Raw genomic sequence first — 23,430 nt, 5'->3', positions numbered from 1 at the left:
ATGGATGTGTTTATGGGCTTCAGAGACAGCATCCCATGTTGAATTAGGCATGCATGGCTGCACCCTTCCTCCTCTGGGTGCATGGCAAGGCACGGCCCTAAGGCCCTTCAAAATCCTCAGCACCAAGCCCATGATGCTGTTAATCCGGCCCTGGTCCTCCTCCACCGCCGCTTCCACCTACACCGCCCATAGGTGTGCGCAGCCTATTGCATTAAGGTGTGCACCCCAAAGTTGAAATACACATGCATGTGTTTGCCAGCAGGGAGAGTAATGTATCGGGGCCATGTACCTGTAGGCAAGGAGAAATAGAGCAGAGCAGGTCCCAGGGAGATCTTTCCCATCTCCTCACTGGCAATGCTATGTGCCCTAGGTGATTAGGGTGTGCCCAGGCACACCCAGCACACCCTGTGCGCACGCCTATGTCACCGCCACATCCACCACCACCTCAACCTCCCTCCTACTCCATATGGGCCTCGTCCTTCAGAGATGAAGAAGAACATTGTTTTATTTTTCTGTTTTTTTTTTTGTTGTTTTAAGTTATTTCCCTATCCACATTTGTTTGCAGAGCACTTGCCATGCTCTTAATTACGTTTTGCTGCCATTTGCAGCACTCTAGCCCTTTCCTTTGGTGTTTTAGAGCCATTTTAGTGCCTTAAAGTTCGGGTCCCCATTGACTTCAATGGGGTTCGGTGTCCGGGAAAAGTTCGGTAAAAGTCCGGGACACGGACCCGGACTTTTTTTTAAAGTTCGGCCGAACCCGTCGAACACGGACATCTAGGTGTCCGCTCAACCCTACTCCTGGTCTTCGATTTTGTATAACATATTTCTCTGCTCCATTTTCATTTTTCTCATTTGTTCTTTTAGATTTTTTAGTTCTTTTCCTTGGGACTCCACCTTTTCTTCTGTTTCTTCTACTCTGCCCAGAATATGCCCAAAGTCGACATGTAATGTGGTCATCTCGGCTTTGATGGATCTTTCAAGGCTGGCAAACATTTCCCGCATTTCTGATTTTGATGGTGGATAATCTATTTAATTGAATTCATCTTCTCTATTCATGTCTCCATCCTCTATTGTTATACTGCTTTCTCTTGACACTTGTAAGCTTTCTTCTCCACTTACTCCTATATGCTTTTGATTCTTAGTTTTCTTGGTTCCCTCTGTATTTTGTTTGGGTCTAACAACCGGTTGATCCTCTGGCTGTGTGTTTTGACCTTTTCCCTCAGGTGTCATATATTTTTTAATTGTTCCTGGGCTTGCTGTGGTTTTTGGAGGCTTCCCTGCCACTTCCTTTGCCGGTTTACCTCTCATTGTGGATTCGGCTCTGGGGAATAAGCCCTCAGTATAGCTTCCTCTTGTGTCTCTATTTTCAGTATGAACTAAATATCATATACATTTATTCAGTGGTTCAAGTAAGAGAGGTCCCACATTTTTTGCACGACAGTCTCACTAGTTCTTAAGCTATACACTCACGCATGATAATATAGCTGTGCTACCAGGGGAAGCTGCTGTCGAAGTCAAACATATGAAAATTTTGGTGGTTTCCCCTCTCACTTAAGTACTCAGATTCCCGCACATTTCTCAATGCGCGTAAGTAAGATCTGGGGGGTTTCCACCCTCACCCAAGTGAGTAGAGTCCCACACTTTTTCCAGAACCGTTCAACTAGCTCTTAAGCATACACTTGTAAATAAATACTGTAGCAGTGCTTTCTAAGAAAGTTGATATTTGAGATTGGTCATATAAGGATTCTGGGGGGTTTCCCCTCTCATTCAAACAGGCAGAGTCCCGAACCTTTTCAACACAAACCCGCCTTCTCTTAGACCTTATACTCATAGATGACAATATGTCTTTGCTTTCAGAGAGGGCCGGTATATTATATCCAATAAAGGAGGATTCTGGGGGGTTTCCCCCCTCCCTAAGTAAGCAGAGTCCCACACATTTTTTCCAAACAGTCCCGATAATTCTTAAGCTATACACTCATGAAAGATAATCTAGCAGTACTTCCAAGGAGGGCTGATATTGAAATCCTGGGGGTTCTAGGGGATTTACCCTCTCGCTTAAGTAAGCATAATCCCGCACTTTCTTCAGATTAGTCCCTCTGTTCTATTAAGCTGCATACTCATAGATGATAATAAAACAGTGCTTTTTAAGAAGAGCTGATGTTGAGAAATAAACGTACATCCTCTCTGGGGGGTTTCCCTCGCACTCAAGCAAGCAAGGTCCCACACCACTTTTCCATCACAGTCACATTAGCTCTTAAGTTATATAAGTAAGCAGAGTCCCACACATTTTTTCCAAACAGTCCCGACAATTCTTAAGCTATACACTCATGAAAGATAATTCAACAGAACTTTCAAGGAGGGCTGATATTGAGATCATGTGAAATAAAATCCTGGGGGGTTTCCCCTCTACCATAAGTAAGCAGCGTCCCGCACAATTTTCAGAACCATCCCTCTGACTCATCAAACTATAAACTCATAGATGAAAATATGCTGATACTTTCACGAAGGGCTAGGAATGAAATCAAATGTAGTGCAATTCTATAGGGGTTTCCCCTCATACTTTGGTAAACAGAGTCCCGCACATTTTTTCTCAACAGTCTCATTGACTCTTAAGCCATATACTCCTGGGTGATAAGTTTAACAGTGCTTCAAGGAAGGCTGATTTTATGATCCAACGCAGGGGGGTTCTAGGGGATTTCCCCTCTCGCTTAAGTAAGCATAGTCTCGCACTTTTTTCAGATTAGTCCCTCTGTTCTATTGAGCTGCATACTTATAGATGATAATAAGACAGTGCTTTTCAAGAAGATCTGATGTTGAGAAATAAACGTACAACCTCTCTGGGGGTTTCCCTCGCACTCAAGCAAGCAAGGTCCCACACCACTTTTCCATCACGGTCACATTAGCTCTTAAGTTATACACTCCAAATGATGATAGTATTTTTAAGAAAGACTGTTTTGATATCGTTCATATGAAAATTCTGGGGGGTTTCCCCTCTCACCAGTCCCCTTCGGCTAATCTGTGGCATTCCTTGTAGAGTGGTATGGTGGGGATAATTACGATGTCCAATGTTGCTGGGTCTCTCCAAGCTGGATCTCTCGGCGGTGTTCGCTCCAATCAGACCTTCTCTCCTGATCCTGGACGCCGGCTCTCCCAGCGTCTCAGCAGCCCCTGCACTCGGCGGCCACCTCTCCAATACACAGCCGATTCCAGTCTCCAGGAGGGACCCAGGGTGCTCGTCCTCCCTCCTCCAAACCTCACGGAGGGTCGGCAACCAGGACCTGGGTCGGGGCCTCCGGGTAGCGGGGAGGGGGGGGGTAGCGGGATCCAGCTAGGCAGGCATCGAGGCTCGGTGAGAGAGCATTCCCTCACATCTCTCTGGGCGGTGGCTCAGAGACTCAGCAGGCCGTCGGGATCAGCTCCATCAGCAGGCTCCTCCCTCCATAGCCTCTACCAGGAAACCAAACCCCTGTTTTTAATGCATACTGTTAGACAGGTTAATTCGATTGGTAAGCAAACTGGTTGGTGAATTGAGCTGAGAATTTTTTCTGTTTTTGTTTCGCGGAGAGATTATTTTCCCATCAGGTATGCCTTGGGTAGGTCCTTGAGGGCTATTCAGTCCAACATTGGCTTTCAAATCTGCCCACTGCCATGCACTGTCAATCAAAAGTAAGGTGGACGTGATGGGGAACTCATCTCTCAGGTTCTCATCAGGCTCCATCTAACCAGTGACTCAAGTTATTTCCCAAATCTAAGCTTATTCATATATGAGTAATGACATTACCTCTGTCCTCTGCTCCTTTGTTTACCTTTAACTTTTGGGTGAGAATCCTCTGCCTGACATTTGAATAGGGTCGAGGATAGAGCTCTGTGCCGGAAGCTTTCACATTCATAACAGCTTCTCAGCATAGACATGCCTCACTCTGAGTACTGGAGTAGCTATGTACCTTAACGCAGCTGGTCTTAATTACCACCAGTTTCCTAATCTGCAAACTGGCAGCAATTCTTTAAACATTTTTTGCTGCCATAGCAAAGGGTTCCTAAAGTGACAGAAGTAAATATATCTGAATTCGGCACACATGCCGTTAATGTTACCAAAACTGGCTCAAATATGTGTAGTTCTAAAGGGTACTACTGCTAAAGAAGAGCTTTATTAACATAGTAGTTAAGGTTAAATAAAGACAATAGTCCATCCAGCTCAACCTGTGAACGTGTGTGTCAGTGATGATAATCATTTACCATATCCCTGTATAATGTGTTCTTTGAGATGAGTCTTTTAAAAGTACCAATACTCCCTGCTGATACCACTAATTGTGGAAGATTGTTCCACATTCTTACCGCCCTGACAGTGAAAAACCCCCTACGTAGCTTAAGGTTAAACCACTTCTCCTCCAATCTTATTGTGTTGCCCCGTATCCTCTTACACTCCCTGAGACTGAATCATTTTTTTCCTATGCTGGGATCACTATTGAGGTATTTGGAAATCGATATCATGTCCTCTCTCAAGTGTCTCTTCTCCAGCGCAAATACATTTAGTGCTTGTAGTTGCTCCTCGTAATTGAGGTCCTTCAATCCCCTAATAAGTTTCGGTGCCCTTCTTTGGACTCTTTCCAGCTCCAGCACATCCCGTCTGAGGATTGGTGACCAGAACTGAACAGAATACTCCAAATGTGGCCTGACCAAAGTTTTGGCATTGAATTCCCCTATACGTATACCAAGTTAGACCACCCAGTAGAAAGGTTGCCAATTCACCAGAAGAAGAACAGCTGCTGTTCATTTTTAGGCAAGATCTATTCTATATCAGTCAATATGTCCTGTGGCTCCTTGAAGCTGAACTCTAGGCAGATAAAAAAGGCACACATTATTGCAGTAATCATCAATATTGTATCGATGTAATTATTAATACAACATTAAATGTATTTTTAATGCAGGGCTTGTTTTTTTTTTTTTGTTGTACTCCTTGTTAAGAATATGTTAATTATTAAAGGTTTTAGTGTGTGCACAGGTGCACGGTAAATAAAAAATAAATTGGATATGTTATGAGAATGACCGCTCTCCAGGGAGAGAGAAAATCCACTCTGCAGTGTGGCATTAAATTATAAAAGTGAGTTGTTATCACAGATATTCAATGATTTCAATGGACAGTAGTGAACAAATATTCATATTTGGAATCTAAATAGACAGGCAATTTTGTAAAATTGGCACCTAGCTGCCAATGAGTTTTTCACATGTCCAGTAAGCGTGTGGCCATATATAAGGGTAAAGAAACTATCACCTTGCAATCCTTTAAAAAAAAATTTCAGGAGTGTCAGCTGCAAAACCCAGCAGAGGACAGCACAAACAATTGTCATTTTGCCAAAGTTCAGAGGGATTATTTCTAATCTGTAATATAATCCAAGATAAAAAATTATGATCTATGTACAGAAAATAAAATGGAATGTCCTGGTTGTACAGAAACCCCTGGGAAAAACTAAACAGTTATATGAGACCTGCTCTCAGCAGTTTTGAGGGGTATCCACTTGTTGCCATCAGGCTGATACACTGATGTAGATGTTAACTTCAGATAAAACATGGAGTTTAGTTAATAACATGCAACAAGATGGAGTTAGAAGGATGATACACTATTTTACCAAAAGTATTGGAACGCCTGCCTTTACATGCACATGAACTCTAATGGCATCCCAGTCTTAGTCCGTAAGGTTCAATATTTAGTTGGCCCACCCTTTACAACTATAACAGCTTCAGCTATTCTGGGAAGGCTGTCCACAAGGTTTAGAAGTGTATCTATGGGAACGTTTGACCATTCTTCCAGAAGCACATTCGTGAGGCTAGACACTGATGTTGGAGAGATGGCCTGGCTCAAAGACTACGCTCTAATTCTTTCCCAAAGGCGTTCTATCGGGTTGAGGTCAGGACTCTGTGCAGGCCAGTCAAGTTCCTCCACCCCAAAAACTCTGGTCTAAATAGCTTGGTGGAGGGGGGGTTATGGTGTGGGGTTGTTTTTTAGGGGTTGAGCTTGGTGCTTTAGTTCCAGTGAAGAGAACACTTAAGGCATTTTGGACAATTTAATGCTCCTAAATTATTGGGAACAGTTTGGGGTTGGCCCCTCCCGTTCCAACGTGACTACGCACCAGTGCGCAAAGCAAGGTCCATAAAGACTTGAATGAATGAGTTTGGAGTGGAGGAACTTGGCTGGCCTGCACAGAGTCCTGATCTCAACCTGATAGAACACCACCTTTGGGATGAATTAGAGCGCAGACCGTGAGCCAGGCCTTCTTGTCCACATCAGTGTCTGACCTCACAAATGCGCTTTGAAAGAATGGTCAAACATTCCCATAGACACACTCCTAATCCTTATGGACAGCCTTCCCAGAAGAGTTGAAGCTGTTATAGCTGCAAAGGGTGAGCCAACTATTGAACCCTACGACCCAGAGTGGGATGCCATTAAAGTTCATGTGGGGGTAAAGACAATACTTTTGGTAATATAGTGTATCTTGGTGTGAATTAAATGTGAGCTACAAATGAGCTATGTCCTACATCTTATTGTGTTCTGATTTTCTTCTCCTTTTTTAAGTTCTGTCTAGACAATTTAGGAAAGAAAGAATGTTAAGGATGTCTGTAAATTGAAGTATATTATGCAACTATTGTTCTAGATATGTGGGATGGTGGTTAGAAGCAGGTGGATAGGAAAGGATAGTCCGTCTTGTACCTTCTGTTATGGTTCTTCTTTTGTATTATGGTTTTTTTTTTCATGTTATTTTCAATGGCTTTTTTACTGAAATACAAGACTTTAATTAACCACTTAAGCCCCCGAAGATTTTACCCCCTTCCTGACCAGGGCCTATTTTGCGATTCGGCACTGCGTGACTTTAACGGAATTTTTTTGGTGGTATTTTATCACCTGTGCGATTTTTTGATCATGCGCTATAAACAAAAAAAGAGCGTCAATTTTGCAAAAATAACAATATTTTTCAAATTTTTTATATGAAATCCCCCCCCCCCAAAAAAATGTAAAAATCAATTTTTTTTTTTTAACATTTTAGGCCAATTTGTTTTATGCTACATATGTTTGGTAAAAAAAAATCGCAAAAAGCGTATTTTTAATGGTTTGCGTTTACTAACAAAGGGAAAGATTTTTGTCATTTTTTTTTTTAAAACGAGTAGTGGCCCATCTGCAATTTTTTTTGCGGGACTGCAACATTGCGGCGGACAGATCTGACCCTTGACTGACATTTTTGACACTTTTGGGGTTACCAGTGACATTACTACAGCAATCAGTGCTATACATATGCACTGTTACTGTAAAAATGACACTGGCAGGGAAGGAGTTATTTTTATTTGAGAAGGAGGGGTTAAGTGTGTCCCTAGGGGCGTGCTTCTAACTGTGATTGGATGTGGCTTGAGGTATAAGAACAGAGATCAACGGTCCTACATAGCAGAACTGTATGATCTCAATTCTTACACAGGGGAGAATGACAGGCGGCTGTGTTTACATTAGCCGCCTGCCTTTCTCCCACTGTAACGGACAATCGCGAGTGCCCGGCGGACATCGGGTCCGGGAGCGGGGGCGGGAGCGCGCCTCCGGCGGTGCGCGCTCGCCCCCTAGAGCCTCACAGGCTAGCGACATAGTACTACGCCGCTTTGCCTGTGAGGGGCTGACTGCCGCAGTAAATATACTTAGTGGTTAACCAGTTGACCTCCGAAATGTTTTACTCCCTTTAAGAACAAGCCATTTTTTTACGATCTGGCACTGTATTACTTTAACTGACAATTGCGCTGTCGTGAAATACTGTACCTAAAAAAAAAAATGTATGTCCTTTTTTTCCCACAAATACAGCTTTCTTTCGTGGTATTTGATCACCTCTGCGGTTTTTATTTTTTGCGCTATAAAGAAGAAAAGACCGACAATTTTGAAAAACAAAAACAATATTTTTTTCTTTCTGCTATAAAACACATCCTATAAGAAAAATTTAAAAATCAAGTTTTTTCATCAATTCAGGCCAAATATTATTTTGCTACATATTTTTGTCAAAAAAACCCCCCAATAAACTTATATTAATTGGTTTGGACAAAAAGATAGCGCCTACAACCTATGGGATATATTTATGGAATTATTTTTTATTTTTAACTAGTAATGGCGGCGATCAGCAACTTATGGCGATTGCCGAGGATAAATCGAACACCTGACACTTTTGACACTTTGTGGGAACCAGCGACACTAAGGCACACTGGTTTCTTGTAAACTGTTTAACTTGAAAGGAGAAAATCAGCTTATAAACTCACCTAAGTTTAATTTTTTTCAAAACAGTCTTAGGGTCCTTTCACACGGCCGCTCCGTGTGTCCGCAAATCATCCTATTTTTTTGCGGATGATTTGCGGACATAATGTAATGGATTCATCTCTTTTTCATGGATAGTGTAGGACCCACTGATAATGGGGTACTTTGATGCAGTAGTGGGCTTGAGCACGATATGGCCATATGGTGGGACTAAACCCCCATTTTTATTTATGGACTCTCTTCAGATCTGGTAGTAATTTCTTTTGCATTTGCGCGCTATTCTTTTTTAATATACATGTCTTTTGGTTCATAGCTGCAGCAGCATTGGAAATACATGGGTATGCTCCCCCAAATTTTTTGCCTGTTTATAATGTAAGTCTATGTCATTGCGGATGTCAGCGGAATACCATCCGCTGACATCCGATTTTCTTCCTTTCAGTTCTGTTCCGTTTTTTGGAACGGAACAGAACCCTATTTTTTCATCCGTTCAAAAAACGGAAAGGAAGGAAAATCGGATGTCAGCGGTGTCACCCGCTGACATCCGCAATGCCCATAGACTTACATTATGTCCGCATATCATCCGCAAAAGGATGGGATGATATGCGGACTTACGGACACAAATGTCATCCGCTCCGTGAAAAAAAAAAAGTCCCGCAGCGGAGCTTTCACACGGAGCAGCCGTGTGAAAGAGCCCTAAGTGAGTTTATAAGAGAGTTTGGAGTTTGGGAGTTTATTTATTTAATTGGCCACAAGTTTATTTTATTCTGGCCATTAACATAAATAAATGCTGAAGTGCTAAACGTGTCTAGAGTTTATGAGCGTTCTAGAGAGTTTATGAGAGTTCAGCCTTTTTTGTGGTTAGAAGAACTGCTCTTGAATGCGATTTTAGATAACAGCCCATAAACTCCCCTGCTGATAAACTGCTAAAAACGTTTGTGTGCATGGACACATAGGATAGCATAGAGGGGAGTTTAAGGGCTGTTAAAAAAAAGTACAAATTTACAAAAAACGTGAGTTTATCAGCTGCAGTGTGCATTAGGCCTAATACAATGATCAAAGCAAAAATATGCACTGTCACGTACTAATGACACTGGCAGGTACCTCCAGCACTGAATGTATGTAATAACAAGGGGTGTGGAGTGTGCTGGAGGGTCTACTGATCCTGGCTGCTAAGAGATCTGTTGTTGCTGCTGGGGGGGGTCTAATATGTTGCTGGGTGGATCTTTTGTTGCTGGTTGTGGTATTTTGTTGTGGGTAGTCCATTGTTTCTGTGTGTGGGGATCTATTGTTTCTGGTGTTGGATCCATTGTTTCTGGGGTGGGATTCATTTTTGCTGGGGTGGGACCCATTGTTGCTGGGGTGGAGTTCATTGTTGCTGGGGGATTCTATTGGGGTGTGGGGGATCTATTGTTGCTGGAGGGTCTAATTTACTGCTTTTCTTGTTATGATTAACAAATTCCATACAAATTATTTAGCACCAAAAAAATATATTTGGTTCTGTATTCTCTAAAAGGGACAGTACTGGGAGGTGGGTAAGGGGCAGAGACAAGGATTTACTTTAGAAGGGGGAGGTCCCTGCAACTATCTTCTAAAAAAAAAAAGCCCTGGTTATCTCCAATAACTAGAATTTCACCCTTCCCTTCTGGTGGCGCGCTCCCGCCCCCACTCGGCAGCGGGGAAGCCAATGCACGGGTCAGGCGGCTCCAATTGCTGCCTGACACCCGCGATCGCTCCCCGCTGAGAGAGAAGGATGGTTGGCTGTTGTAAACACAGTCGACCACTCTTTTCCCTGAAATGATCACAGAGGTCATGTGATCCTTCTATATAGGATCACATGTCTCTATGGTCATTTCACAAGCCATGCCCCCCACAGTTAGAATTACTCCCCTAGGCTCACATTTAACCCATTGATCACCCATAGGGTTAACCCCTTCCCTGCCAGTGTCATTATTACAGTAACAGTGCATATTTGTAGCACTGATTACTGTAGTAATGTCACTGGTCTACCCTAAAGTGTCAAAAATGCAAGTTAGGGGTCCGATCTGTATGCCCAATGTCACAGTCTCGCAAAAAATCGCAGATCGCCGCCATTACTAGTAAAAAAAAAAAAAAACAATAAAAATGACATAAATCTTTCCCTTAGTTAGTAGACGCGATAACTTTTGTGCAAACCATTCAAAACACGCTTATTGTGATTTTTTTTTTACCAAAAAGATGTAGCAGAAAACAAATTGGCCTAAAATGTAAAATAATTTTGATTTTTAAATTTTTTTTTTGAGAATGTCATATAGCAGAATGTGAAAAATATATATATTTTTTTCAAAATTGTCGCTCTTTTTTTGTTTATAGCGCAAAAAATAAAAATCGCACAGGTGATCAAATAACACCAAAAGAAAGCTCTATTAGTGGGGAAAAAAGGACATACATTTTATTTAGGTTCAGCATTGCAGGACCGTGCAATTGTCCGTTAAAATAACACAGTGCCGAATCGCAAAATAGGGCCTGGTCATTAAAGCGGAGTTCCAGCCATTTCACTCACCTGTCCAACGGTCCAGCGATGCGGCCGCCCGAAGCCTCGATCCTCTCCCTCGGCGCCGGCATCACTGCTGTGGGCACCCGGCTGTGACAGTTTGCGGCTTCACAGCCGGGTACCCACTGCGCATGCGCGAGTCGCGCTGCGCGTCTTGATTGGCCGGCAATCTTCTGGGACCTCTGACATGTCCCAGAAGATTGCAGGGAGGGAGGGGCAGAGGAGAACTTCCGCTCAGGGCGCCGCGGCGCTCCGAGCGGAAGTGGGAGCGGGTACCTGTCAAAACTAGGTACCCGCTCCCCCCCAAAAAAAATGACATGCCAAATGTGGCATGTCAGGGGGTTAGAATACCTAAAGCGGAAGTTCCACTTTTGGGTGGAACTCCGCTTTAAGGGGGTAAATCCTTCAGGTCTTAAAGTGGTTAAAGATGCAGACTCCAACAATCACCAAGCAACCAGGGTTGTGAGGAAATGGCCTTTTGTCCTCATGAACATGGGTACTCGTCCTTCACACTCATTCCCCGCCTTTCCTGGCCAGCCAGACTGCATGCTTTGATTAAGGGTCTGGTATAGATTTCTATGGGGACCTCCCAATTTTTTTCCTATTATCCTCCTAAAATCTACGCTAGACCCTGGTTCAAGTATTTTGGGGGTAAATCCTTTTTCATGCTTGCTGTATGATGTGCTACAGTAAAAGTGTCATTTACGAAGAAAATAAAAAGATACATTTTAAGTTGCTGGTAAATTACATTTCACTGCCAGCTTCTTTTTTTTTTTAACAGCACACAGACCCCTCCAAAAGTCTCCGAAAATATAGTGCAGACCCTTTGCGGTTGCTTTAAAAAAAAAAAAACTGGCAATGAAATATCATTTGCTGGCAATTTTAAGCACTTTTTTCTACTGTAAGGGTCAGTGCTGCTGCATAACTTTCTGTGCATCAGAGATGTGCCCCTTCACAGGAAAGATAAGGAAGGACACCCCCCAGGCATATTGCTTAAAGAAATTGGGCATTTTTGATATTTCAATTTAAGAATTTAAAAAATCACTTCTCTCATTTTTAACTGTGTGGAAGCTACAAAATCTGCCAGACAGGAATTTGTATGTTTGCATTGTTGCATTGTAACCAGTAACAAGCTATCTTATGCCGTGTGTTTTATGTGTGTGAGTGTGTGCAGGCAATGGTAAAAATGATAATTCCAGCTCTTAGCAGAGTTCAGGGAATCTCAGAAGAGTGTGGACAGGGGAAGACTAGGCCAGGGGGCAGGGGAGCAATTGCCCCCCTGGGTCGTTCTGATGCCCCATAAAAAGGCTGCACCACTTCTGCTACAGACATGCCTAAAGGATTCCTGGTGAAGGTAAGTAAAAAGTCCCTGCCACTAACCTACTGAGTGCCGGTTGAAGACAAAGACAGAGTGCAGGCCTCCCTCCCCAGCATGGATGGTGTAAACTGTGTCTGAGCAGAAGCCGGTTTAATGCCCCACTGGAGACTCTCCTCCCCCGGCCAGCCCCAACCAAGCTGTCCTGACTGCCCCCTGCTGGTCAGGTTGGAAACCGGGATTCAGCCAGTGAGTAGAGAGTACCAGGAGCAAGCTTCAGCCTGAAATGAGGATCAGGAGGAGGACAGGAAGAGGTAGAGTGGGAGCGGGGCTGAGTCACTGCACCATGGGCCTCTGGTTTCTACTTGCCCCCTGGGCTGAAAGTTGCTAGTCTGCCCCTGAGTGTGGGAATCAATAGTCTGCTTCACATCCCTTACATTTCACCAGATTATGTGCAAGACTTGCATCTGCCTGTGTATATCCATTAAGCTAAATTTGGGTGAGACTCCCTCCAGTGGCATCCAGCTGTATTGCATTCTGTTACAACTGTACCACTGCTGGTTTTATTTTCCTAAAGTGAGCGCTCTGCTCATTCCTCCTCCATCAAACAAGATCTTTGCTTGGTTAGTGAATTTCTGTGGCTGCTTGACATCTGGTGGCAGTGGTGATAGATTAAGGAATGCATGTTGTTTCACAGTTGTTAATTGTGTCTGGATTGGGGGAACTATGGGTTTTTGTGACAAACTGTCACCATACTGGTCAATTTTCAAGGATGCACAGCAAACAGCAATACCTCACATACTGATTGGCCTCTTACATTCCTGTACCCTCGGTATCCCCATCCATGTCATGGTGGATCTCACCCTTCTGAAAAAAGCCCTGACTTTTTTTCGTATTTAAGGCTGTACTGCAGGGATAAAAATATATCTAGGCAGTGAGTTCATCTCACCCTACAAGGGTTAAATGGTTGTTATGTCTAGGGGTATTTCTACTTTCCGGTATGCTTCCAGTCCTCTGCTATTCTCTCTAATGATCTGGGCTGTGGGTAGGCCCTCGCTGTCCTCACGTACAATACAGGACTATTCATCCTGCATGATACTTGATGATGTCAGAGTGCAACCATCAGGCAGAGCTCCATGGAGAAGAGTCTTAGGGGGGCCAGCCACACAGTATAGAGGAATTCTGGCAGGGCAAAAAATAAAGCAAGTATTACACCTAGGAAGATGGGATTAAGTACTACATGTACTTTTTCCCACGGTGAACTGAATATATAAAAAAGTGACACTTCATGTTTCAATTGTGTCTTTTATACTTGGCATGATGTCAAAATGTAATCCTTTTTGTTGCCACCAATATAAGGCATTCATCGTGAGCAGCTCCGACATGTAAACAGACTCTAGTAGCACCAACATGTAAACGGACTCTAGTAGCACCAACATGTAAACAGACTCTAGTAGAGGTTGGTTTTCCTTCTGTCAGTGTGCTTTTTGGAAGTGGTTCAATGTGTACTGAAAGGTCCTGCCCCCACCTGATTTCCCTGCAATGTATCCTGGACTCACTGGTCCTTCCAAGGTGTCTTGAACTTCCATGGCAGCTGTAAGGATGGAGAGTGATGGGAGGCCAGCAAACATTTGTTTGCTGATCTTCCCTGGGAAGAATGATAGCAGAAGCTCTTCACATGGATTCAGCGTTTTCATAACTACTAAGAAGCTAATCTTGTATGATCTTTGCTCTATTAGCTTTAACCGTTTTAAGCCTGTGACTGAGGCCTAAAACAGCCCCCAACACGACACATAAATTACACACATACATAACTCACACATGTTCAATACATATAATGTGGCAATGCATGGTATGTGCGTCAGTCTTCAAACATACTAATAACCCATTCATGCCAGCAAATACAGAATATAGTGTGCATAATGAGCACACTGGGGTGTTTTGTGCACAGGCGCTGCAGTGCATTGCTATAACGTGTCACAGTGGTTTTCTTTTTTTTTTTTTTTGTTAAGGCACAATTTAAAATTTGCAAATCTTTGTTATTTATTAACCTAATACAGTTTTATCTTTTTTGTGTGTGCTAAAATGATTTTAGGGTATTTTTATTGAATATATTGTTTTGATAAACATTTGCACAACTATCATAGGACCTACAAAATCAGTAGCACCATATTTCTATTTTGTCAGTCCTGTGTTCTCAGAAAAGGGTTGGGGGTTCTTTTACAAACTCTTTAATTGAAAAATTATAACCTCTATTTTGTGTAGGTTGCTTTTCACAGTTTTGCATACCTTCACTATTTGCCATTTTGCAAAAAAGCAAAATATACAAATATGTATTCATTAACTCAATACAGTTTTATCTTTTAGATTTAGTAGGAATTTAGTAAATTATATTGTGTTTGCGTTCGCTAAATATGATTTTAGTTTATTTTTATGAAAAATATCATTTTGATAAACATTTGTGCCTATTTCAAGGGACCTATAAAATAAGTAGCACATTCTTGGTATTCCGTCACTCATGTGCTTTCAGAAAATGTATGGCAGATATATGTGTGTATATATATATATATATATATATATATATATATTTTTTTTTTTTTTTTTAACAAAACTCTGAAGCTATAAGTGAAAAAAATGGAAACAAGATGCAAAAATGGTCTGCCACCTGACGTTAAAAATGGACCTCAGGGTCTGGCAAGGAATAAGTTAAAGAAATACATATAAAAAATTAGATTTAGATACACACACATACAAAAACAAAATTGGCCACATGATAGCACAATAGTTTTGTCTGGTTGGGTTAAAGTATAACGTTAAGTAAAACAGCCAGGTTACTAAGCATAATTCTTGATGACCTGTAATATTCACCCAGTTTCTTCGGTACATTGTGTTGTGGTACATAATGTTTTGTCAGTAATTTATTGTGTGTTAGTATTGTGAGCGTTAGATTGTTACTATAGGAACAGGGCTTTATATGATGGTTGTTAATGGTGGTTGTTAAATTGTAAATATAGCATTGATTTTCTGCTAAACAATGCTTGCTTAGTATAAAGTTTTGCTCTGCCGTAAAGGATGTTTTAAACATGGTATACATAATATGCTCTTGTAATTTTTTTGTAATATGAATGTTCAGGTGTTTACCAGGGATGGATTTTGAAATACTAGGTTGTACAAAATAGTACTTTGGGAATTACTCAGTTGCTTTCCCTTCTTGCAGATATGGAAGAGATTGGCTTTCTTCATTAGTGTGTGGCGCAATGAGCAAGGGATGGAAATCTGCAAACTATGCAAAGGCAGAGGTACAGTGTGGTGTCCCCTCATGCCATGCGCCTTTAAAATGTGTTTCTTTCCCATGTGCAATAAGACAGCATGATGTCCTGTTCCTATTTCTAAGCCCATTGAACAAAGAAATTAAATTGCCCTAAATGCCCTTAGAACACAACTAGGTTATCATGGAGAACTAGGATTTGTTTTAAATAGAATTATCAACTTATTGTTGTTCAGTTGTCCACCGGCAATCATTACTATCACAATTATACAGATATTCTTTCTTGTGTATTTATGCATTTACTAATCAGTTTTTGAATGCAGATCTTCTCATTTGGTATTGATCCTTGACTTAAAGGACGGACGTGTTATTTTTAGGTTTATATCCCTTTTCTATTGGTTCAGTGTGTTTGATTTAGGCTAGGTTCAAACTGATGTAATTCAATTTTGATCCAACTTTCAGTGCGATTATGTTGTGCTATATGTTCTATGGGGCCAATAAATCACACCAAAGTAGTAAAAGAACACTTTACAAAACCGCTCTGTGTTGAGTCACATTGATGTGAACGGACACCATTGAAAACAATGTGATTTAGGGCATAAAAAAACAATTCCGCCAGTTCTAACAGCAAACCTCCACATCCAATATTCGTGAATAACAACCTGAAATGAAGAAGGCTAATTAGTCATTCTCATAAATTACAGACTTTTAAGCGGCTCTCCTGTCGCGGCCACTCTGGAACATGATTGCGTTACTTATATTTATCAGTATTTGCTGACGTTGCTATTTGGATATAGGCTTCCAAGGTACAGTCCAGTATCCACCAGACATACCCCCACGCTATTGTTGTTGGGGGACTACCGTACATTTCATCATATGTGCGTATAAATTTGGCATCTGGATGGCCATTCATGGCTTTTTCTTGTTCTATTTGGTAGAGTTGTTATGTGACAATCAAAATTAGGCTGAGGGTCCCTGAAGAAGCAGATTGGAAATCAGTCTTTGTTCTGTGAAACGGGTTGGACTTCCATCATATGGATCAGCTTGTTACTATTTTGTACAAGTGGTTGAGCGACTTTTCTGTCAATTTTCACTGTATACTGTAGTGTATCTACACACTCTTAAATGATTTTTTAATATCAAAATATTCAATGTTTTTATAAATATGTGATTGCTTGCTCACTTTATGTGACAATCCCACACCCTTAAAAGTCTGTAATTTATGAGAATGGCTAATTAGCCTGGTTGTTATTCAATGTGATTTGGGGCATCTGAAATTACACAAGTGTGAACCAACCCTTACAATCACTCAAACAGCAACTTGGGAATGGTGGTTACCTAAATATTCTTCCTGACTTGGTAGTAGCCATAAACATTCATCCTATCTTGGTGGTAGCTGACAACATTCATCCAGTCTTGGTGGTAGCCATTTGGGTATATTTTTGATGAGGCAGCATAACCTGGTCAGGGAATCTGGTAGAGCCTTATTTAGTTTTCTTAAAGTATAACTAAGGGCAAAACTTTTTTTTTTTTTTTTTTTTTTTAGTTTTGGATAGAATGGACAGAGATTAGAATGCTGGTAAATTTGTATTGCTGTCTGTGCCCCTGGTAAGGAGATTCACCCTCTCTATTTTTCCTGTTTACCATTATTATTGAAAGTGAAAGTAAAAGGAAATGCCAAATTTTGGGTTGTCCCTAGAAAAGTAATGTAAGGAGACCACAGGCGCCACTCTAAGTGCAGTATTTGAAATTTATTGAATAAACCAAACAAAAGGTACTCACAAAGGAATATGGAAATGGCATCGTGGTATCGTGGTATATAAGTGGATAAGTGGATATAGTTCAATCGCTCCGGTTTCCAGGTCAGGATGGCTGAGCGGTCTCGATACAAAGGCTGCAACCGGTGGATGTCGGTACTTCCTAGTCGTGGAGACTCACTGCTGCCCTCCGCCGTCACTTCCGGGAATGCGTGATTGCGTAATGGCGCCGGCGACGTACCCACATCCACCGGTTACAGCCTTTGTATCGAGACCGCTCAGCTATCCTGACCGGGACACCGGAGCAATTGAACTATATCCACTTATATACCACGATACCATGATGCCTTTTGCACATATTCCTTTGTGAGTACCTTTTTTTGGTTTATACAATACATTTCAAATACTGCACTTAGAGTGGTGCCTGTGTTCTCCTTACAGTTGGCCCCAAGCTTCTTCTACTTGTCACCAGGGCAGCTTACGGAGTGCATCTTTTGGGATTTTTTATGGACTTGATATATGGACTTTTAAAATGGACTAATTTATTGACTATTCATTGTCTGCTCCTATATCTGTCCCCCTGCCTTTTAGGTGGAGCCTGCAAGGTCTCTATTATATATTTTTTCCCCTTTGCGCCAGTTTTTTAAACCTAGAAAAGTAATAGAGGGGAAATCTTCCAATATGGACAGTTTTGGCGACCTGGGGGTCCTTATTTTGCAGGGATTTCCTCTCACTTCCTGTTTGGCTATGGGACAGGAAGTGAAGGGAAATCTCCGCAATGGGAAACAAATGGCTAAATAAAATCGAAAAGAGGTTATAACCATCCCTTACTCTATCCAAAATTTAAAAAGAAGTTTTGCCTATAGTTTTACTTTAACCATTCTGTAATTGAAACCGACTTCCACCTTATTCTAATTCAGCATATTGTTACATATCATACAGTCTTCATTTTCCTTGTGTTATAAGAGGACTTGTACTGTGTTATATACAATATATAAAACATTGTGGATGAACTAGTTAAACTTCAAACCTACAAAATGCTGTGGTTGGAATTTAAAAGCAAATTCCAGGAGATATTCAATTACAGTCTTACAACGTAAAAAGATTAGAAATCCAGCTTGTTTAGCAATCGTTGAGTAGATAATATGTCACTTTCACTTGTGTACTTCGCATGAAAACACCTGAACAACAACGTGATGGCATCTAATGTTATCTGACAGCTTTCCCCAGGACCAATATTAAAACATTCTCCCTGGAACATAACTAAATTAATGCGACGGAGAGTGTGTTGACAGGTCAGCTTGTTTAGATTACCAGACAAAAACAGACGTGGGCAATATTGGACTTTTAAGGGAAAAGTTAAGGTATAATGCTTCCTTTTAAACAACTGTGGATTTATTTAGATACCAGTGAATACAATTCGATAAATGGGTAAATTTTATCTTTTTTAACTAATATGCTGAGAGCAGGTCCTGTAGTTTAATTAACTGCGTATAAGTCTTTGCTTTCTATTAGGACTAAGGATATTAGACCTTGGTTCTAAAAGGGGGCATTCAGGACATGTTTTTTTTTTCTATAATTGATAGGCAAACATCTTTCAATTCACTTAATCTGATACAAATATGTAGGGTATTTTAATTTTTTTTTAAACATTAGTCTTTAAAAAAAAAGTTTGGTCCCTAACCATTTCAGGACCGCCTAACTGGAAAAATACATCATAGTTTTAAAGTGGAATACCGGGGTTATGGCTGCAGCTAAATTAACATTTTCAGCAGGTGCTGCTCTTTCAGATAAAAATGATCCGGGTGGCTGATCACTTGCAGCCACTGAATCACTTTCAGAAGTGGCAGGAAGGTTCGCCAGGGTCGGTCCCCTACCGTGTGACTTAAAAAATTGCAACAACCGCCATTTTATTCTGTAGGGCCTATGCTAAAATACATACATATATACAGTATCTCACAAAAGTGAGTACACCCCTCACATTTTTGTAAACATTTTATTATATCTTTTTATGTGACAACACTGAATAAATTACACTATGCTACAATGTAAAGTAGTGAGTGTACAGCTTGTATAACAGTGTAAATTTGCTGTCCCCTCAAAATAACTCAACACACAGCCATTAATGTCTAAACCGCTGACAACAAACAAAAGTGTCAATATTTTGTGTGGCCACCATTATTTTCCAGCACTGCCTTAACCCTCTTGAGCATGGAGTTCACCAGAGCTTCAGAGATTGCCACTGTAGTCCTCTTCCACTCCTCCACAATGACATCACAGAGCTGGTGGATGTTAGAGACCTTGCGCTCCTCTACCTTCCATTTGAGGTTGCCCCATAGATGCTCAATAGTGTTTGGGTCTGGAGACATGCTTGGCCAGTCCATCACCTTTACCCTCAGCTTCTTTAGCAAGGCAGTGGTCATCTTGGAGGTGTGTTTGGGGTTGTTATCATGATCCCCTCCCAGCCTCCGAGGGGAGGGGATCATGCTCTGCTTCAGTATGTCACAGTGCATGTCACATTTCATGGTTCCCTCAATGAAATATAGCTCCCCAGTGCCGGCAGCACTCATACAGCCCCAGACCATGACACTCCCACTACCATGCTTGACTGTAGGCAAGACACACTTGTCTTTGGGCTCCTCTCCTGGTTGCCGCCACACACGTTAGACACCATCTGAACCAAATAAGTTTATTTTGGTCTCATCAAACCATGGACATGGTTCCAGTAATCTATGTCTTTAGTGTGCTTGTCTTCAGAAAACTCTGGGCTTTCTTGTGCATCATCTTTGGAAGAGGCTTGCTTCTGGGACGACAGCCATGATGCAGTGTGCGGCATATGGTTTGAGCACTGATAGGCTGACCCACCACCCCTTCAACCTCTGCAGCATTGCTGGCAGCACTCATATGTCTATTTCCCAAGGACAACCTCGGGATATGACGTTGAGCACCTGCACTTAACTTCCTTGGTCGACCATGGTGAGGCCTGTTCTGAGTGGAACCTGTCCTGTTAAAGCACTGTATGGTCTTTGCCACCATGCTGCAGCTCAGTTTCAGGGTCTTGGCAATCTTAATATAGCCTAGGCCATCTTTATGTAGAGAAACAATTCTTTTTTCAGATCCTCAGAGTTGTTTGCCATGAGGTGCCATTGTAAACTTCCAGTGACCAGTATGAGAGAGTGAGAGCCATAACACCAAATTTAACACACCTGCTCCCCATTCACACCTGAGACCTTGTAACGCTAATGGGTCACATGACACCAGGGAAGGAAAATGGCTAATTGAGCCCAATTTGGACATTTTTAGTTAGGGTTGTACTCACTTTTGTTGCCAGCCCACATTAATGGCTGTGTGTTGAGTTATTGTGAGGGGACAGCAAATTTACACTGTTATACACTGTTATACAAGCTGTACATTCACTACTTTACATTGTAGCAAAGTCTTCAGTATTGTCACATGAAAAGGTAAATTCAAATTTTTACAAGAATGTGAGGGGTGCACTAACTTTTGTAAGATACTGTATATATATATATATATATATATATATATATATATATATATATATATACAGTGTGTATACAGTACCTGACAGTTTTATTAAGATAACAAATATGCTCCAGAATGTGAATATAGGGACTAGTGGTGCCTGCTCATACCCTATATGCAGTCTCCAACACCTAGTCTCCAGCTTCCTTTAATCCCAAGGTGCTGTAACAAGCATGTTTCAAAATTTCCTTGTAGTATGAATTGGTGTGTTGTCAGCTCCTACCACATTTATTGTTTTTATGGACTGGGAAGTGCTTAAACTTATGCTTTATCTTGGGACTTGAGTCATCCAGGCTGCCAAAGATTGCATATAAAAGCATTCACAGGAAATTCCTGGTTTCTGCTTTGTAATTCTAAAGACTACTCCGTACATTTATGGTGCTAACAGGTATATTCTAGGGCAGGATTATATTAAGTGAGATATCTGCATTTGTATTCTGCATGTAAATAAGCAGCCCAAGCAAAGGCACTTAACTGGAGCCAAGGGTCTGCTTTTTTTGGCAATAAATGCTACAACTTTTATTTTGATTATACCGTTGCTGTATATTGTGACATGTCAGGAATTTAATTATGCAGATATAATGCTAATAAAAGGCTCAGTTTGATGCATGTCATGGAGTACTGTGACAAACTAATACAATATGTAGACACCGAAGCTCTGACACTGTGTAACTCTGTACTTGTAAACCTATATGTTGATGTTGTGTGCTATTCACTCCTTTTTATATGTGTGTTCAGCTGTGCCTATACTTTTGAATTTTAGTAATACCCTGGCTCTACCATTTCTGAAAAAATGCAATGGGATTGTTTTGCGTGACCATTTCCGATGTAAATACTACTTAGAGTAATTTTCTTTAATGTTACTAAATGCATGACAAAGGCTCACCTGGTAGATGAAGCAGGCTCAGTTGTCTGCCGCTGTATCTTTGTACGCTTTATGATGTGTTCCTTCATGGACATCTGGACCTCTGCTGGTATATCTGGTGAGGTGTGACTGATTTTAACAGCTGCCTCCAAGAAGCCAAAGTTGCTTGCATCCTTCAGTTTGTCTGCCATGACTTCCTTGTCACTGGAGAACCCAGTGAAGGTTGACACGTTCTGCGGTGCTGCTGCCGAGTTAGATGACACTGCCTTGTTCCTCCAGGGCACCCACCACAGCTTCCAAAAGAGAAAGAGAAAAACTGCCACCAGGGCCAGGCCACACACAATAACTATCACTGCAAGGAGGCTGACGGACAGGTCTACAGGGGTAAAAATAGCAGGAAGTGACATTGACAGAGAAGAGGGGGGGAGGACGTGAGACAACACCAGGGGCAGCAGAGAGAAAAGAGGGGAAAAGAAAAGAATGGTAGTGAGAAAAGTGTCAAGGTTTGAAGAAAACAAAAAGATGACAAAACTAAGTTTTTTTCAAGATTAATTAAGTGGGTGTTTGAGTTCGTCAACCATGTGTGAAGAAAAGAAAAAGACAATGCAGACTATTCATGAACATGGTATGAATACTAAATAATTTGAGTCATCAATTTAATGATATGATATCTCAGTTCTGTAAAAAGTTCAAGCAATATGTTAAGACTTTGTTACTTAATTAGCCTCTGTTCCTTCTACAACTTTTGCTTCATGCTATGACTGGGAAGCATTACTAAAAAGATCATAACAAGTTTCTATTTCTGTCATGGAACTCTTGATTCTAGAAGTGGAGGTACTGAACACAAAAAAATCAGATTCCAGATGTCAATGTTCTTGTGCAGATACAACATAAAAAAGTTTATTGGTCCTTATGCTGGAGGTTGTCTTTGGGACATGCATATATGAATGAAGTATCAAGCTCATTCATGTCAGAGGGCTACATACTTACATACAGTACATGGTTCAACCTGCTGGAGGTTGTCTTTCGGACATGCATTTATGAATGAAGTATCAAGTTCATTCATGTCAGAGGGAAGTAAGAACTATTGCTCCTAATTAGATAAGAATAGCAGTCCAAATATATAAAATCGTATGTGGAAACCGCGCTAAAAAATCAAATAAATCAAATAAATCAAAGCTGCAACTTAAATGTGACAAACATCTACAGAGAATAATAAATAAAGAAGCTGCGCTAAATGAGAAACATAAATGATATGCATCTTCTTATACCAGGCGTATTTATTTACTGTTTCCGGTAAGCAGTATATATCTCACAAAATTTTTTTTTTGAGTAATCTATGTATGGACATTTTTTTGGACTTATTCACATTATTGCACATAATCTCTCAACGGTTTATAGGACTTTACGAGGATCATATACATATATCATTTATGTTTCTCATTTAGTGCAGCTTCTTTATTTATTACTCCAAATATATCACCTATGATTGCAAAGAGCAACACCTTTTTTTTTTACCCTAGTTGTATGACTGTGCGCCTGGCTTAAAGTGGTTCTAAAGGCTGAAGGTTTTTTTACTGTTATGCATTCTATGCATGAAGGTAAATAAAAACCCTGTGTGCAGCGACCCCTCCAATCCTTACTTGAGCTCCCTCCGATCCAGCGATGTTCACGATAGCCTCGGCTGTCCCAGAACTTTCCCTCTTCATTGGCTGAGACAGCAGTGGGAGCTCATTTGCTCCCACTGCTGTCAATCACAGCCAGTGAGCCAATGAGGAGAGAATGGGGGGGGAGCTTATGGAGGTCTTATGAACGCATAGAGCGGCAGCTCAGAAACGAGCATGCACTGGTGCCTCCAGAGCAAGCCGCTTTCTCTG

The 23,430-nt window shown here is 41.3% G+C and overlaps 1 protein-coding gene across 3 annotated transcripts in view; it reads right to left on the bottom strand.

The window, feature by feature from the left end:
- SYT6 (synaptotagmin 6) overlaps positions 1-23,430 on the bottom strand; it is a 690,138-nt gene that overhangs the window by 244,020 nt on the left and 422,688 nt on the right. For 2 of the 3 annotated variants that reach the window (XM_082248504.1, XM_082248505.1), the window contains exon 2: positions 21,575-21,929. In XM_082248504.1, coding sequence (XP_082104630.1) covers positions 21,575-21,929 — 355 coding nt within the window. The remainder of the gene's footprint in view (positions 1-21,574; positions 21,930-23,430) is intronic. The other variant, XM_082248506.1, reaches the window with a different exon arrangement.

Source organism: Pelophylax lessonae (assembly GCF_965119305.1).
Source record: "Pelophylax lessonae genome assembly, chromosome: 2".
Taxonomy (NCBI): Eukaryota; Metazoa; Chordata; class Amphibia; order Anura; family Ranidae; genus Pelophylax; species Pelophylax lessonae.
This window is presented reverse-complemented; position numbering and strand designations above follow the sequence as displayed.